At 37.5% G+C, this 19339-nt stretch overlaps 1 protein-coding gene across 2 annotated transcripts; it reads left to right on the top strand.

Moving 5' to 3' along the window:
* Nucleotides 1-11471: 11471 nt before the first annotated feature.
* Nucleotides 11472-17892, top strand: LOC114454133 (kappa-type opioid receptor-like). Of its 2 annotated transcripts, XM_028434348.1 has the most exons (4): nucleotides 11472-11647; nucleotides 11955-12211; nucleotides 15790-16142; nucleotides 16471-17892. In XM_028434348.1, exons 2-4 carry the CDS (start codon nucleotides 11964-11966, stop codon nucleotides 16995-16997), a joined length of 1128 nt encoding a protein of 375 aa, XP_028290149.1. In that variant the 5' UTR covers nucleotides 11472-11647; nucleotides 11955-11963; the 3' UTR covers nucleotides 16998-17892. The 2 variants fall into 2 exon arrangements, with proteins under 2 accessions (XP_028290149.1, XP_028290150.1); XM_028434349.1 differs by lacking the exon at nucleotides 11955-12211.
* Nucleotides 17893-19339: the final 1447 nt, after the last annotated feature.

Here is a 19339-nt window from a genome sequence, read left to right on the forward strand (position 1 = left end):
TGCACCAAGGACGGAGGGAAACAGGGGAACTCTGAATGAAAAAAAGAAAAAAGCTCAGGACTTCATTGCAGAATAGATGAGTTTATCTGAGTGTGTGGATGAATGTGCGTTGAATGTACAGTATGTGCACACCTGCAACACACACGTGGTTGGGATAAATATGTGCCTGAATGCAGACTGCTTATATAAAGCAAACACATTTAGCACGTATCTGTGTCTGTGTTAGCCATGCTGTTCCTCCAGTTATGTATGAGCGTGCTGGATTTCTACTGTTAGACTGACTATGTTTTTATTGCTGTAAATAGCTTTATTGCTTTATATTTGCAAACATCACATGTAGGCTCAGCTTGACAGATTGATTTAATTTTTGAAGATGGTTTGAAATATTCAAGGTCTTCCATTAATTATTCATCCATACTTCAATTTATTTTAAGTGTAAGTGAAGTTAGACTTTCTCTGTGATATATTGTCCTTTTTGCCCCCTTTTTTTCCTGGCTAGGAGCCCTTAATTCCCGGCGGCGTCTTTCTTTAACTTTTTCACCGCATCAATCCTCAAATTTTCCAACTTTCCCTGTCTCTCACTGATATAGAGGATTGACTACGTGAAGTCCAATCTCTTGGTCATTGATTGTAAACCTCCCACTCAATGTGCACCAAATGCACATTCAGCATTTTGGAGATGATCAGGTGTTCCTTGGGATCGTAGATCAACAACACTCAGCCCACAGTGGCTCCACAACTCATATACAGTATACACCCCAAGGATGAAGCAGCTTTACATACCAATTCTTTTTCTCGTGTTCTCCCACGACTGTTTGTTTGTTACTCACTGTCGTATTCACTTAATGTTCACATTAACACTCTGCTGCTTGGGTTTATCAATGATTTTCTGCTTTTAGCCATTTGTGTTGAAGACCATTTACATTAAGGTCATGTCCAGAGGTGAAAGTAATGGAATACTGTAATTAAGTTGTTTTTATGGGAACTTGCACTTTTTTTTTTGAGTATATTTCTAAATCAGTATCTGTACTTGTACTTTTAAAAGTTTTAAAAGAAGTCATTTGTTACATTTCTACACCTAACAATTACTAAAAAAAACTAAATGACTAGGCAACATTCAAATGCATCACAATAAAACCAACCAATCAGAGGAAATTTAATGCACGTCACCAAAATAGCAATGAATGATATATATATATATATATATATAGTTTAGAAATTTAGCTATACTGTACCTAGAGCCTAAATTACTTTTTACTTGTATTAATCACTTGTACTTGTACTTGAGTACAATTTCAATCAGGTAACAGTACTTCTTCAGTATAGGATATATGAGTACACCTCTGGTCATGTCTTTAGCTTTAATAAACATGTTCTTTTGTATATTTTTGCTAGACAACCTTGGTTCACCTCCATTGAGTCGTTTTTCAGTACAATTCTGGCTAATACAAACACATGGCATGAGACAAACAGCAACAGTCCATTATCTCCATCACAGTCACCAGATTATTATTGTCCGGGCTCTCACTGTTAATGAGGGTGAACTGTGAAACAAAGACAAGCGTGCTCCACTGCAAAGAGCTGCTGATTTGATCAGCTACGGTGGTGGTTCATTAAGGTTAATGAAACAATGGTGATTGCACGTCAGTCCTGGATGTACAGTGTTGGACATCTCTGCTTAACTTTGATGTTAAATCACAAAGAGGCAGATGGCGAGCAAGTCCTCCAAATAAACACAAACATAAATGTGTCTCGCTTGATGCTTCCCTCTCAGAACATATCATTGAAAACGAAACGAATGATCCGGATTTGATTCAATTTGAAGATTTGAGCCTTTAAATTTGAATACATGAAAGGCAAACTCATTTACTCATCAATTGATCTTCTATACACCCTTTATTGTCACTACACTGAGACAGTCAGGTAGAGATATACAACCACACTTATTCAATCCTTTGGGATTTCACAAACTCAAATTCACCTAAGATGCATATTTTTAGAGAGAACGTGCAAACTCCTCACAACAGAAAGTATGTTAATTGAAATTGTTGATGACGTAAGGTGTCGATATGCAGATTGTACATTTGACAGTAAAATTAGTCATTGACATTTATGAGTCATGCAAAGTTGCTAAATCAAACATTGATAAGTTTGGTTTCTCTGTTCTTTTTGCTTGACTTTTAAAGTCACGATGACATTTTTGTTTTCACATTTTCAACCTCAAATATGCTGGTTGTAAGACATTTCCATCATCTTTATTTAATGAAAGCTTCAAAACAAGTTTGAAAAGAGTATTTATTGCTAATATTATTGTGTGTGACTAGTCGTGCTATCAGGGACCTTGGGCTCCGGTTTTTCTTTACTGATCAATCACTGCCATCAATTCTAATACTAAAGCCAAGGCAAGGCAAGGCAAATTTATTTGTATAGCGCATTTCATACCAAAATAAAACAATAAAATCAGCAGTAAAAACATTAAATCAACACTAAAATGATTAAAAATCTCTCTCTCAATCATACGCAGTAGATAAAAAAAGTGCCTTTAACTTGGATTTAAAAATGTTCACATGTGATGCTGACTTCAGCTCTGCTGGCAGTTTGTTCCACTTCTTTGCAGCATAACAACTAAAAGCATTGTCACCATGTTCACTGTGAGCTCTGGTCTCCACTATCTGACCTGTGTCCATAGATCTGAGAGACCTGCTGGGTTCATACCTGACTAACATCTCACTGATGTATTCTGGACCAAACCCATTCACAGATTTATCACAGCAGCAGAACTTTAAAGTCTATTCTGAGGCTGACTGGGAGCCAGTGTAAAGACTTTAAAACTGGAGTAATGTGCTCTGACCTCTTTGTTCTGGTTAAGACCTGAGCTGCAGCGTTCTGAACCAGCTGTAGATGTTTGATGCTCTTTAGGGAGATTCCTGTCAGAAGACCATTACAATAGTCCAGTCTGCTGGAGATAAAAGCATGGACCAGTTTCTCCTGATCTTTCTGAGCCATTAAACCTTTCACTCTGGAGATGTTCTTTAGGTGGTAGAAGGCTGTTTGAAAGAACTTTGAAGGTACTGTGTCAAGGCAACACATTGATGGATTCAGCTGCTGAACAGTTGTTTTGGGTTCACCTAATAAACTCTGACATTGAAAGATAGGAATAATAAGCGTAGTTGTTGAATATTTTTAAATGCGCCTATTTACAAAAAAAAAAAAGCTTTTTATTTATTTTCTTATCTTGACTGACAGCCCTTCGTTTAAATTCACAATTGTCTTTTTGATAACAGAAAAACAATCTTTCTGCAACTGAGATATAGACATTCACGGTGAATAATGAAAGTCAGTACAGCCCAATATAGTCATCGGTTTAGATTTGTTCTTCTGATAGAGATCATGTCAGGTGAAGTAGCCACTACAACAGATATTACCATGCTAATGAAAAAAGCTGAAGAAGATATCCAAAGGTGCTAATGAGTTTATTCAAACCAGCAGCAAATCCATTAATCATATGATCAAATCTGCAATTTAAAAATAAAAAAAACGTCTTAGTGAACACTATGAAAAAGTCTTTCAAATTATTCACAAAGCTGTGAAACAGTTCTGATGTTTCTATTGTGTATACATGTAGCAGGATAACGATATTTTTTAATTATTATAGTGGTAGACAGAACACTTAGAGCAGAACTAATAACTGCATATTGTTATAAAACAAGTGAAGATGAAATACTATATATTCCTGTTGCTTAACATCCATGGATACACCTTCCATAGCCTTTCGACATCTATACAGAATATTTATGGTTAACAAACCAAACAAGCAATAGTGCAACAAATGTGGCATTGTTGCTCTACAGTATTGGAACTTTTTGTTGACAGGTTGGTGAGTAGATATGAAGTTTATTTGAGAAAAAAAATGCAAAAGAGAGAATATTAATAATTTCTTCAATTAATTAAGTTTAGGATAGCTGTAATAGAATGCTTTACAACTTAAGAGAATGACAAATTAATTTTCTACAGCCGTTTCTGTGGGTTTTATTACTCAAAACAAAAAAGGGCTGAAATCATAAATTTTACATTTTCTAGTACAGCCCATTTAAAGTTGAAATAGGCCTTATGTGGCCCCTAAACTAATATATATGTGACAGCCTCTCTGTATGAATGGTTATATCTGTATATATGAACCAGTGAAGGACACTTCCTGTGAGGACACTAATAATCACATTATGGTGATTCCCAGCAGAAAAATGCTCTGAGAAATGTGCAAGAAATGAATTGAGATGTCATGCAGATTTATTGTTGCTCTAGTGCAGCTGCTATTAGTTCTTACAACTGTTTAATGGAGCTATTTCAATATCATCTGATAACAAACCGAAGCACTTCCCCTCCAACTTTACAGCTTAATAGGCTGAGTCTATTAACCTAAGAGTACAAGTAGATTAATAGAGCATTTTTATTGCTCTATCAAAGACATGAAATACCAAAACTGCTGCAACACTTTCCATTCCAGGTTCCACGGCTCTCAGTGAATCCATTACCTCAGCAGAACACACTAATCATACTTTCACCAGCTACAGATACAATTTATCAGTTTGGCCCTGGGGATGGATAGAAACTTATCTTATACTCTATTTTTCTTCAGCGTTATTCTATAAAACGCATTTCTGCCTTTGCCGTGTTTGGAGTGACTCCAGCATTTCACAACAGCAAACCCCACTCACTGCCTTTCAGATATAACACCACAACAATCCAGCAGGAAAAACCTCCAGGCTGAAGGAGCTCCTTTCACATCCGAGCTGAAAGATTTCCATCTTCCTGTGTGTGTGATGGAAGTGCTGCGGTATACGCAGAAAATAAAGACCATTTCACTGCTGACTATATTAGATGCAAAGGAATAGTAATGACATAAAAATAATATTGGTGTTTGATTTATGTAAAAAAAATGTTCCTTGGTATTTTTGAAATGCATTTTTCTTCACTCATGCCATATTTTTGCTTTTAAAACACAAAAACTTCCAATAGAAGCGATATTTTGAAAGTCGTAGTTTTCAATTTTTGATCTTTTTTTCATTGCTTTATTTAAATAAGGAAGTCTAAACTCAATTTTGAAGCACTGTGATGCTTCAGTGTCTGTCTTTAGACACCTGAATATGATCCGCGCATCACCTGCAGAAAGCAGAATAAAGAGCTACTCATTACAATCAGGCGCATTGAGACATCACAACAAGCTGGACTGCCGCCCCAGCTTGTTGCACATTCAAATTGTGCATGAAACTTCTGAAAAGCCTTGGTTTTTATTTTTTTTACCATTACTCACAGAACTTCTTAACATTTAATTGTGTTTTTTGTCTGACGCACTCACACTCCATCCTGCTGAGTAAATGCTATTCTGTGCAGAAGATATAAAAACTGTTATGAGGCTATCTTTCATAACAAAGTTGCAAATTGCAGATTCAACTGACACTAAGTGCTTTCAGTTTTGAATGACAGTTTGATTATATTTACTTTCTTCAGACTATATATATATATATATCAAGGGGAACAATGTTCCTTTGATCCAGAGAAAGCTTGGATGAAAGATCTTCATTTGAGTCATTTATATTATATATTGTGTCGTATCTGACAGATATGGACTGAACTGTGGTGAGGTGAATAGAAAACTTTTCAACAGACCACATATTACTCGTATCATTCCTCTGGCCCACTCACTTCAGCGCAGGCGATTAAACCACACACTTGTGTGTTCCATCTGCTCTGTAATATCAGCGTGTTGAACTAAAGCTGTAACGTGTGAATGCCATCATCAGCACTGTAAAGGATCAATTAACCACATGACAGAAATGGATCAAAACACGAATAAAACATAGAGTCTTGATTCAAATATTGGAAATTTCACACTGTAAGTGCTCAGCGAGGATGGAATTTGGCATGACATCAGCAAGTTTATTTTGAGAACATAATTTGGAAAAGTTTTGGAGCTTTGAGTCACTGAGACTGTTTGTTGGAAAAATACAGACATAAAAAACATTCTTGACTTAACTCTCTTTAAAGTTGCTGGAGATTATAACTTATTATTGGATAAAAACATAATATTATTTTGTATATACATGATGCTCAAAAGTTGGTTTTAAACTCCACTATGAAAACTCTCTTATCGACATTATCAAAAAATGTTCGCGCATTGCATTGTGGGATGTGGAGTCCCGCGTATGGATGACTAGAAGTTTAATTAGCTCACTCTCACCGTGATTTCTTGTTTCGCCCCTTAAAAAATATGTCAAAGTGACTCCCCAACACATTTCAGGTGTTTTCACTGACGAGAAGTTGCTGCAAAACAATGGCGGATGTTTATTTCGGGGCTTACGCAGAAGGACATGGATCCAGCCGAAATGTAATGTCTTGCGGAGTGAGGTAATATCACGGGAACGACCTAAAACAAAAATGATGTCAAGTAAATCCCCCTCACTCACACCTGTTCATGATTCTTCAAAAGTAGAACATAACAACTGAATATTCAACGCAAGTCATTTTATATCGTCTTCATAAATTGAACAATTAATATTCAGGCATTATCTTCTTATTTAACTCTAATTAAACATAAAATGATGTTGCCTTCAAGGCAATAAAAATTATAAATATTATAAATAATATTATAATAAACGTTTGTATCATTAATACTAATATATTATGATTATATTGTTATTAAAGAAAAATTAGAAAGTTGAAATTAGAAAAAAATAAGAATAAAGAAAAATAATATGTAATATAAATAAATAAATAAATAAATAAATAAATAAATAAATACAAAACAAATAATTAACCTGCCTGTGTTATATATAACTTTTATGACATTTACCACAAAAGGAGCTTCTTTGAATATGTCTCCTTTAAACAGGCATTTAAACCTTAAAAGCAAGTCATTGTGCACACGTACCATTTTATTGACGGACTTGTGAAATGACTGAGAATATTTTTTATTATCTTGAAAATAAATTCTTAATTTTTCTACGTACCCCCTGCAATGTGCTCGCGTACCCCTAAGGGTACGCGTACCCTGGTTGGGAAACACTGGCCTACACTATGGATTTATCTGACATGTCCATGTCCAGCAGCAGTGTTGTCCCCGAACACGTTCAGTGAACGATCGCTCATGAACTTGTTCATAATTTGGGCGAACGTGATCTGAACGTTTACTGTATTAGTACATGATGATGACGTTAAGGCGAGCGTGTTCATTCTGGCATTAATGAACAATGCTTTCTCACAGTTTAACTTCATTCACGAGAACGCTCAACACCCATAGAGCCTTTTTTAACTTTCTTATCTATGAAATTGTTCAAGCGAGATTCATTTTGTCTTCTTTTTGAACAGTATGTTAAGTTTTGTTTATTCAGACAAGGTTTTTCAGGAATATTAGAAAACTTAGGTGAACATTTCAAAAAATTAAAAAGTTCAAGTTCATTTAAAAAAAATGTGTGAACTCTTCACTAGTTTGTATAGAAAGTGAACTTTCTCCACTCAGGCTTGAAGTATTTCTCTGGAAGAATACAAACACTTGTGTACGGTATGTTCATAGTAGAGGCAGATAAGCTTTTTTCCACTTCTCATCTCTGCATAACATTCTTGATGTATATTATCAATATGACATGTGGTTTCATGAAAAACGTTTCTCTTGAGTGCGTTCCCCTGCTGCTCAGGTCAAAGGTCAGGGAGAATCGAGGAGAATCGAAGAGGATCAAAGTCATTTCCTCAACAGTGCTTGAGCAGGATGTTGCTGTGGAAACAGTTTATGGTGGAATTGTGGAAATGAGAAATGGTGGCTTTATAGAGCAGCTGCATCACTGCTGTCAGCTGGACTGATGTGTGCACGAGATGTTGCTACTTGGCTCATATATGCATGAGTTTAATCACTGTCTATTCATGGAAGGTCCCAACCCAATAGCAGCAAGGTGATCATATTTAATTTATAGCATTCAAGACACGTGGGTGAAGAATTATGCAACTGACACAATAGCGTATCATTTAGGTATAGCAGAAATATGGATTATCTTCATTTAACACCCTTGTTTTCATAGGAAAACCTCTATAAGCAGTGGGAAAAATATTGACGCCACAAAAGACAGATATGTAAGAAACCCTGGAACAAAGTGAATCACCTCTAAATGTGCCTGATAGAAACACTATTTCTGTGCATTTCTATCAGCCACAGAAAGCAATTAGCATTCAATAATTGCCGTCGCCACTTCTAAGCTCTAGCACTGCAAGGCCTGCTGGGATGTCTCTACGCTACAATCCAATCGCATCACACTTACTCTAATTCATCTTTCCTCCTATTCTGATTTGGTCTTTAATGAATAATGTGCTCAGCTCAGAAACAGAAGAATTCAACAAAGAGGCACCAATTGTAAAACTGACCGTTTTCCTCTGGAAAATGGTGCATGTTCACATATTGCCTCATCTGAATGTGAAACAGTTTTGCTAAGAAATTCATTTTTGTTAATAATTATTCATTAAAATGAACTAATCACATGTGCAGTTTTATATGCTGCTTAAAATGTGTAGTAAGCAATTGTCTTTAGATTACTTTAGATAATTTAGGTAATTACTATTTTTTGGACACTTGGGTCCTTTCTGTGTGGTGTTTGCTTGTTCTCCCTATGCATGGGTGGGCCAGTTAATAAAGATTCAGTCTACTTCACCAGTGAGATAATGACTTTAAGGGATTGCATCAAGTAGGATGATAAAATTAAACTAAATAGGCAAATGAAAAAGATTGATGGACATGTTTTTACTATTGGTTAAAAAAAACGTGTGTTTTGAAACAAATTATAGGTCGAAAAACAAATGTTCCAATTAAAAGCCTTGTTTTGTTTGTTAAAATGAGAAATTAAATGGCTTATTATTTCTTAGTGCAGTTAATTAGCAGAGCCATTAGCAGAGCTATTGAACTTGTTGATGACGCACTAATGACATTTGGTTTGCCTGGTTATCATTCAAAGCCTCATTCTAATAGATAATACATAAGGTGTGTCTCTTAAAGTTAACTCTGATACAGCTAAAGAATGTCTTATACAATCTGTGTCTATTAGGGAAAATACGTGTTTGTAAAAAGTCATTTTAAGCTTTAATCTCTTTAATTTGTATTTAAATCATCAAAGATAAACTATGCAGCAACAAAATCATAGGTTTTTATACATTTATAGAAGCTTTACTTTATCAGGTATTCATATAATGTTCCAGAAATAATACAATATTAACTAAATCATATATACTATAAAGAATTTCATACTGTTATCTTCTCTCTAAGCCTGTAACAGGTTTAGGATTATTCTTATTTCTTCAATCCATATTTTATGGGTAAAGTAATGAAAGCATGAGTACTCTTTTCATTTCAGTTGCAAACTTAAAACAGCCAGATACAAATAATATTTAAAATGGTTAGTAATCAGAACTAGTTATGATTTCGATGAGCCCTAATAAAGTAGGTTTCTGTTGTTCATTTAAATCCTCATTCAAATTTTTTATAGGCACTTGTTATTGTGTTGTGGAAGCAGCACAAGGTAAAAACATTTACACTGCAATTCTTTTAAATTACAGTAAATTAAATTATCTAAAAAAAATCAAAAATCAAAAGTTTGGATGTGCATGGATGGAATAATGGGTGGGTGGGTGGATGGATGGATGGATGGATGGATGGATGGATGGATGGATGGATGGATGGATGAATGGATGAATGGATGATTAAATGGATGGATGGATGGATGGATGGATGGATAGATGGATAGATGGATAGATGGATAGATGGATAGATGGGTGGATGGGTGGATGGATGGATGGATGGATGGATGGATGGATGGATGGATGGATGGATGGTTGGAATAATGGATGGGTGGATGAATGAATGGATGGATGGATGGAAAAATGTGATGGATGGATGGATGGATGGATGGATGCTTGGAATAATGGATGGGTGGATGAATGGATGATTAAATGGATGGATGGGTGGATGGATGGATGGATGATGGATGGATGGAATAATGGATGGGTGGATGAATGAATGGATGGATGGATGGAAAAATGTGATGGATGGATGGATGGATGAATAAAATAATGGATGGATGGATGGATGGATGGATGGATGGATGGATGGATGGATGGATGGATGGATGGATGGATGGATGGATGGATGGATGCTTGGAATAATGGATGGGTGGATGAATGGATGATTAAATGGATGGATGGATGGATGGATAGATGGATAGATGGGTGGATGGGTGGATGGATGGATGGATGGATGGATGGATGGATGGAAAAATGTGATGATGGATGGGTGGATGGGTGGAAGGGTGGATGGATGGATGGATGGATGGATGGATGGATGGATGGATGGAAAAATGTGATGATGGATGGGTGGATGGGTGGATGGGTGGAAGGATGGATGGATGGATGGATGGATGGATGGATGGATGGATGGATGGATGATGGATGGATAATAAAATGAAATATTACACATTCTTTTCGGACGTTAGAAATTGTTTATGCTTTTCTTTCCCATCCCTGCCTGTTTCCTGTAAAGCAGAAAAGCTCTGAAATGTGCAGTGTTGTTATCACCAGTTTTTAAGTCTTTATGACCTCTATTATTGCCTTTTAACCCTGGGCTGATTCTCTCTAAATTTGTTTCTGCTGGATTCTCAGAAAAGTGCCGGAAAGCAATGATTTTATCATCTTTAAATTAAAGGTTGCAGAGATGGAGCAGCAGTTTTATAAGTGAGGGTTCTCTAGAGGGAAACCGTTGACTCACAATTTAGTTCATTAAATTAATTTACTAAAACCATGATCAAGCTATTATTACGTCAGTGATACTAAACATGTGGCTCTTTATGTCTTTTTTAACTATTATTCCCCCAGAAAATCCTAAAAGTAGGAAACGTTTTAACCCCCCCTTTTACCTTTGTGCCATTTTTGTCCAATTATTATTATTATTATTTTATTTTTTTACTTGCTGTCTTTTACTATTATTAATATCCCTTTTCCCTAATTTTTAATTCTTCACATTTTTGCCTTTTTTCATGATTGTTTTCCACATTTTGCTCATTTAAGCTACCTTTTGCACCACCTGTTTCGTCTTTTTTGTCAATTCTTGGTTTCTTGATCCATTTTAGTCACTTTTCACTCTTTTCTTGTCACGTTTCTGCCACTTTTGGACCATTTTTTTTTTTTTTTTTTTTTGCCACCTGTTACTCATTTCTTTGTCACTTTACTCATCTCTGTTAACTCTTTGTTTACCTTCTCGGAACGATGGTTTCGTCAAATGGCTGGCTGTGATTGGCCATCACCATTCAGTCAAATTAACTGGATGAAGGAGGGTGAATTTTAGTTTTTTATGAAAGTGCGGGTGTCGCGTCCCCCTCATCAATCCCCACGGGTGAGACGCGCCAGGGTGGCCCCCCCCATCAATCCCCCCCACCCCCCACCCACCCCTCTCCCTCTCTCTCTCTCTCTCTCTCTCTCTACTACACAGAGCGGACCACAAACTTTGATGAGCTCTCACCTTCATCAGGGCAACAATACAATACAATACAATACAGTTATATTTAAACATTAAATATCACATCACACGGACGCGGCGTGCTGCCCAACTGGAGAGGTTAAGGTGCGTAACCGCGTTGTGCTGACGAAGCGCTTTTTGAAATATTCTGTCTATCATTTTGTCATTACGTTTGTGTGGTCAAAATAGTTCATGCGTGTGCTTTTCTAAATACTGTGTGCATTTTTTTGAGAAATATAGTGGTTTTACTGCACGTTATTGTGCATCTGGGTCTTCTTTCTTTCTTTCTTTCTTTCTTTCTTTCTTTCTTTCTTTCTTTCTTTCTTTCTTTCTTTCTTTCTTTCCTGTCCCTTTGATTATTATGATGATAAAATGATGACTCGTGCTTTTCACCTTCAAACTATACTAACAGGAGTCGAGGATGGAAAATACTCCGGTTGAAATATTTAAAGAAGGCAGTCTGTGCGTCCCCTCATTGTTGGAGGGCTGTCCGGAGAATTATTCGGCTTGGGTGTCCGGATACTCCGACAGAAGCAATAAGACCCAGGATGATGAAGGCTGGGAACAGGAGGGCATGTCCCCCATCATCCCCATCATCACTGCGGTCTACTCAGTGGTGTTTGTGGTCGGCTTGTTGGGAAACTGCCTGGTTATGTATGTGATCATCAGGTAAGATTATAAGCAAATATTAAAATATAAAAGTCTGGTTTCTGAATATTCTAAGAAGTGTGAAAATCTTCTCCTATATCACACAAAGAGGGCACAGATTGTCTATGGGTTTTTTTGGGGTATTTTACTGACATCTTGCTTGTGTTAGAGCTCCTCGATTTTGAACTCAAAAGTAATTGCATTTTGGACAAGATACAATGCATTAGAACATGTGTGAAACTCATGGCCAGGGGGCCCAAACGGAGTCCTTTGGAGCATCCTATTTGGCCCATGGGAGAAAGTAAAAATTATAGAGAAAACATGAATTATTAAATGAAACTCGACACTTCTGGTGCTTATATCGCATGATTGCAGTCATTTTTTGTGTTTAACTGTTGAAAAAACTCAAATTTCTTACAAAATCTTTCAATTTTACTCAAATTATAACATAATATTTCAATTAAATAAATAGAAATTGGTCATGAAAAATAGGAAATGTAAAGTGAAGATCCTGTTGGGACTGATATCTGTCACTTAATGCTTGGATATTGTCATTTTTTTTAGATATTTTGTAATTACGTATAAAGTGCAAACAGGCCACAATAATGTTGAAATTACTCGTTTTCCAACATAAGGTCTGTGGCCCACCTGAGATCAAACTGCTCCATATTTGGCCCCTGAACTGCTCCTCTGAGCCACAAGCATTCAAAGCAGCCCATTTTTACGACTCTAATAACTCTGTCGTACGAAAACAACTCTGTAAATGTATCTGAGGCTTCTGAACTTGATATTAATTACATCTGAAAACGGTGGTGCTTTTTCAAGCTGATAGCCCGCTTGGACCTCATTGTACATTATTTATGGTCGGCTAGAGCCACAAATCTTATTTGATGATACGTGAAACGCAGCATGGCCTCCAAAAGGTTTCAAACTGTAGACAATCAACTCAGGGCACATTAATTGCCCTGCCCGTAGAAAGACAATTTATCACTTTGTTTCAAGGAATCACCACATGTTTTCTGTGGATGGTAATTGAGCTGAAAGGAAAGCAGGTTTTATAGTAAACAGACGCCGCATGGCTATTACCCAAATCCCCCACAGACCCTCTATAAATGGTAAGACGGAGGGCTTTTGTTGAAGTATTTGTTTGTGTTAATGAAGCTGTTGATTTCAGAGAACATTCATCCATCCATCCATTCAACCACCAGCAAATCTATTCCAATCAAGTCCACAGTTTACTGGTGATTATTCCAGTGTACAGCAGTGGCAAAGCAGGAATAATTGAACTTTCCACCACATCACTCCTGTGGTCAGCTCAAAGATTAACCCTTACATATCTTCTTATCAACATTCAGGAGGAAGACTTATCTTCCTCTTCCACCAACACGCCATAGGCACGTGGATTTTTTTCAGTGACCAGTAACATAGCCAATCCTCCAGTGGCCAGTGTGCTGAATCAGACAAATACCATACATTCTTATCGCCAATAGCAACAGGGAATCCTTGGTAAATACAATGATAATGCATTGGTCCACTGTCGGGGCCTTCAGCATTAGCAAAGCACTCTAGTAATACATAGCAAGACATTAAGTGCTGTAAGTGCTGCATCTCAATCACATCTCCATTGTCAGTCAGTCAGGCTACATGCACATGCACATGCAAACCGAGTCTACGGGAATCAAGCTAGCCCAGTCCAATCATCTGACAGTATCTGTTAACAACTGACTGCATCATCCACTAATTGAGTTAATCATCTAGCTGAACATGTTCCATGCTTCCCATTGGTTAGTTAGAGTTAGTCACGGCGCTGAATTTAAAACCACTGCAACACGCCTACTTCTGCACACATAGTCCCACCCCTACTCCAGCTCCTCCTCTTTTGTCTAATTAAACAGTGTCTCCTGTTGCCATCTACCGTCTGTGCTTCTGTTCCAGGGGGTCATGCTGACCGCTCTCTCTGCTTATGAGCGAGTGGGTTCTCAATTCGCTTTGGGCTTTTCATGTAGCTGCTAGAATGGCAGAGAGGTCCCAGAACAGATATCCTGACTGAGCTAAATAAAAACTGTTGACCAAGGACCACACTTATGGAAAAATAAGGTCTGCGGACCTAAACTGTGACTGGGACAACACAAAATGAAAGAGAGGGGGAACTAAGGCCATCTCATGACATTAATAGATTGTTCTGATATATTTTGATAAAATACATTTCAATAAAATACCATTTCAATGGTGAACACTTAAAAGAACATTGAGTGAAATGATTTTGCATCTGATTTGGGTGTGCAGTGTAATTTCCATTAAAAAGGGTTGTAAAGGGTAATGTAAACATTACGATGTAGTTATAAATCACAATAAATAAAAAAACCCCTCAATAATACTTTGGTTCATTAAAAATGTGGCTGAATGGTAATTTCAACCATTCGTTATTATTCATTGTTTCAGGTAAAATGTCTTATATCTTCCACATCTATGGTTAATCTTAATTTATACTCTGATCTGATTGTTAGCGAGGAAATTGTGCTGTAGCATTTAGCTTTAAAAGATGAAATACTCAATGACAATGTTGGACTTTAAACCTGAAATGAATACTTTTTTTTCCCCTTAAGTCTTTTAGAACGACTTGACGTGCTGACCCCGGAACAGGGCATTATGTTAATAAAAGCCTTATTTATTCAGAGTGCTGAGATACTTTAGCAAGCAGGGCAGATTTTGCAATCAAATATTCATTTGGTGGAGTCAGAACCTGTGGCTGAATTTCCTGAATCTATTCAAAGGTCCCCATGTCATGCTATTTTTCACCCATTTTCATTTGTTGTGAGAACTCTAAAAACATTAGTATTTGAGGTTTATTTTTCCAAACTCGTATGTTTTCCAGAGTTTTAGCCTCCGAAAAGTCACTTTCTGCGCAACTCTACATAAACAGGCTGATTTGCGGCCTACTTATGCATATTCATGAGTGGGCGTGTCGATAGACGGGACACTGACTTCCTCTTCCCCGAACGGTGACGGAGGGCCAGAGCACAGCCCGCCCTCCTCCCACCCACTCCGTAGCCGAGCTCATGCTGCTTCTTAAACATGAGACAGAGCGTGGGGGCGGGGCGTTTTCCGGTACATACAAAAACTGTAGAATATTACATACAAAGCACTGCGCGAAGGACGCTGAAATGCTCACCTTCGTGGGTGTGTCTGTTTACATGTCAATCACGGCAGAGAGCTTCCTGGAGGCGCGGCTTCTCCAGCTAAGGGCCTTGTCAAATTGGTCATCAAAGTAAGAACGTATCATCAAATTGGAGCGAGGTGTTTGGCTCACCCTGCAGTAAGAAAGGAGCAAATCACCCTCTAACTAACGACTGAGGGAATCAATGAAAAAGCACTTTGGGCATGTGTATAAAGCCCATATAGCACTTTGATGATGTTTAAAGCACAGAAAAGTTGATTCAGTGTAACATGGTCCCTTTAAAATGTTTGCAGATTTTCTTCAAACGAGCACCAGATAGTCCAAAAATGATACTTAAGAATTGCTTCTACAGAGACAACTGTTGGCTCAGCAGCACATGTTTCTAGACTTCAAATCCGGTTTTGCTTTTGCTTCCTGACAGGTACACAAAGATGAAGACAGCCACTAACATTTACATTTTCAACCTTGCCCTGGCCGACGCCCTCGTCACCACCACGATGCCCTTCCAGAGCACTGACTACCTTCTAAATACGTGGCCCTTCGGAGAAGTCGTTTGCAAGGTTTTCATTTCCATCGACTACTACAACATGTTTACCAGTATCTTCACTCTGACCATGATGAGCGTGGATCGCTACGTGGCCGTGTGCCACCCAGTGAAAGCTCTGGACTTTCGAACTCCCATCAAAGCCAAGATGATCAACGTGTGCATTTGGAGCCTGTCCTCGGCTGCAGGGATCCCTGCTTTCATCCTGGGTGGTACCCAGACTAACAGTGGTGAGGAACCTCAGCTTCATCCTTCAATGAATAAATCAATTTGAGGTTGTCAACAGAGGAAAATCTATAAATTCGTAATTAACTTTCATGAGGGAAAAAAAACATGTTTTCCACTTCATCTTTTGGTGACATATTCTATCAGACACACATTATGCATCCCTGCTGAATACTAATGATGGTGCTAAAAGAAATGCAAAATGTTCTTTGGTGAGGGCAGCTTGGTTTCTCATTAAGAACTCTCTGAACAGTGCAAAGTGACTTTTTATTTGAATCTAAGTGCACTTTATTATTGAAAAGTGCTCTTAATTTTCCCTCTTTCCCTTTCTAGACATAACTGAGTGTGCCTTGCAGTTCCCAGAGCCGTACGCATACTGGGACACACTGATGAAGGTATGCGTGTTCGTCTTTGCCTTCGTCGTGCCTGTGCTCATCATCACCGTGTGCTACTCCCTAATGGTCCTGAGGCTGAAAAGCGTCCGAATACTCTCCGGCTCTCGGGAAAAAGATCGCAACCTACGTCGGATCACGCGGCTGGTGGTGGTGGTGGTGGCTGTGTTTGTGGTGTGCTGGACTCCCATTCACATTTTTATTTTGGTGAAGGCTCTGGTGAGCGTGCCTGAAACTACTGCCATAATGGCCGCCTATTTCTTCTGCGTAGCCATGGGCTACACCAACAGCAGCCTCAATCCAATCCTCTACGCCTTTTTGGATGAGAACTTCAAACGCTGCTTCAAGGACTTCTGCCTGTCAGCCAGGCTGAAGGGAGACAAAGTCTCAGGTAGCAAAAAGCTCCCCAGCACCATCCAGGAGGCGGCCCTCCCCCTGGAGAACACAGAGAGAACTAAACCCACATGACTAGCAGTGGAACCGTCTTCAATTTCCCACATTGGAAAAGAGGAATCACGTGATCTGGGCTTAACGCACATCACCTCCACAATGTAGAGTACACTGATGAAAGCTGTTCCCATCACCCGTCATTCTCACAAACACTGGGATATGGAAAACCATTATTAGTGGTATCAGTTAAGCTCTGCTCCTACTCACATTTGGAGTACATACTCAATTTTGGTTTACTAGTTCACGGATAGACCTTAAAGCTGCTACTTTTGTTAAAATCATAGTATAGGACTTATTGATCAATAAATCGAAGATCATTTACTCGAAGAAAAAAAAAATGTAAAAGACTCTGTATATGGAAATTTTTGCACATTGCACTGTGGGATTTGGAGTCGCGAAAAAAACAGGCGCAAAGAATGAAGGAAAAACACTTCTATGTATTCGTTTACAGGACTCCACATCCCATAATGCAATGAGCAAAAATGTCAACAAACTAAGTGTTTGATGAAAACAAACACAGTTTTACGTCTTTGATTTTATCTAATTAAAAACGATCAAGGTTAGCAGCTTTAATAGTGCAGCAAAAAGGCTACTACTAGTAGTCGCTCACTAGTACTACTAGTAAGCCTTATATGCTAAAAAAAAAAGCAAATTCAGGCTTCCCATTGGCTTTCGAAAAATTACAACCCATCAGGGTGGTGGATTTGGTTATCCTCATACCTCGCATTTGGTCTACTAGTACTATCAGTGAATCTTTTGGCTTGTCACGGACTGAGTTTACCTCCGTACTGAGTTTATCTTACAATTTCAGTACGCGACTGCTACGTACTGAGATGTACCCGTGCTGGAATTGCCATGAGCAATGTCATACAGAGATTGCTGTACTGATTTAAAAAAAAAAAATGCTTAAAACATCACATCAGTCGACTATTGATAAAAAAATCAACCAATGATAAAAAAAAATATGATTGTCATGATAAGATTGCTAATTTATATGAATACAACAGCTTATTGTTGTAAAGTTACATTAGGTTAACAGTTATTTATTGCAATGTATATTATAATCATGTTTTTTTGGAAAATAAATGATTCCTTTTCGTATTGAGTTTTACTATAATCGTGTTTTTTTGGAGAATAAACTATTATATTTGTATTGAGATTGCTGTATGAGACACTATTAGTTTACTCAAGTTGTTGACTGAGATTGTCACTCACTCGGCACGGCGGAACTAGCAAAAATGTATTTTCCGGTAGTGGGCATGCTCATAATCAATCTCAGTACGAGGTAAACTCAGTCTGTGACACCGGTACTACTAGTAGACTACAACAGTAGTACGAGTGAGATATTTTGTGTTTACTAGGTATAAAAAATGATTTTTTTTTTAAACTGATAAACATTTTTGGTGCACTGATGCATTAAGAGACTCACTAATAAAGCAAAAATCTTCTGCCAGTAGATAATTATTTGTTACTATTAGTACAAGAAAAGCTTTGAGTTTTTACAAGTAATACATTTTTTTTTAAAATCTACTAGTGGTACTAGTACTTTTACATACTCCAAATTTGATTTCTAGTAGAGCTTTTGGTTGATATCAAATGTATGGTTTTTATATTCCAATAGGAAATGAGGATAGTTTGTCCCTTTTCTTTAGATTTTAGAGGCATTTACCTAGCTCTCCTTTATAAGAGTGAAATCACCTAAGACTAACCTGAAATGATGGTAGCAGACTATGATTGTGTTCAAATGTGCTTACTATTTAGATGACCGATTCATTTTAAAGTCAACGCGCTCTGTCTGTTTTTGGGTTTTTTGTATACTGATGGATTGTTGAACTAAGAGTGAATTTAAATTTAAAATCTTAATGTTATGTCTTTTTGAAAGTATTGTCTATTTTTGTTTGAAGCACTATTATACACAAAAATCATTATTACGTCATCTCTGGTTTGTTGGATTGGGATGTTAGAATCTGAAAAACAATCACAATTTGCCCTTCTAGAACAGATATAAGACACAAAAATGTCAATGTTTGATCCGAGGATTATCAACATTTATTTCAGCATCTGGAATAATGGCCAATTTGAACATTGACAAAGGAAAAAGAAGTGAATTTTTGTGCATTTGTCTTGTTTTTTGTTTGTTTTTGGAGTTATTTTCTGTCATTTTGTGCTCCACCAATGTATTTTTGGAGTCATTTACTGTATTTTTGGTCATTTTGTGTTCTTGTTTTGTGTGTTTTTGGAGACGTGTTTTTGTATTTGTTTTGAGGCAGCACAAAATTAGACAGAGGGCCTCATTGTGACGTGCAAACCACCAGATTCCTATTCCCATTCTAGAATTAATCCTTGACACAGAATGTTCA

This window comes from Gouania willdenowi, chromosome 20 (assembly GCF_900634775.1).
Source record: "Gouania willdenowi chromosome 20, fGouWil2.1, whole genome shotgun sequence".
Lineage (NCBI taxonomy): Eukaryota > Metazoa > Chordata > Actinopteri > Blenniiformes > Gobiesocidae > Gouania > Gouania willdenowi.

Excerpts from the sequence above, each read along its gene's own strand:
- LOC114454133 (XM_028434348.1), top strand. The coding sequence starts at position 11,964 with ATGGAAAATACTCCGGTTGAAATATTTAAAGAAGGCAGTCTGTGCGTC. Across the intron at positions 12,212-15,789 it reads GTTATGTATGTGATCATCAG|GTACACAAAGATGAAGACAG; the intron begins GTAAGATTATAA and ends GCTTCCTGACAG. Across the intron at positions 16,143-16,470 it reads TGGTACCCAGACTAACAGTG|ACATAACTGAGTGTGCCTTG; the intron begins GTGAGGAACCTC and ends TTCCCTTTCTAG.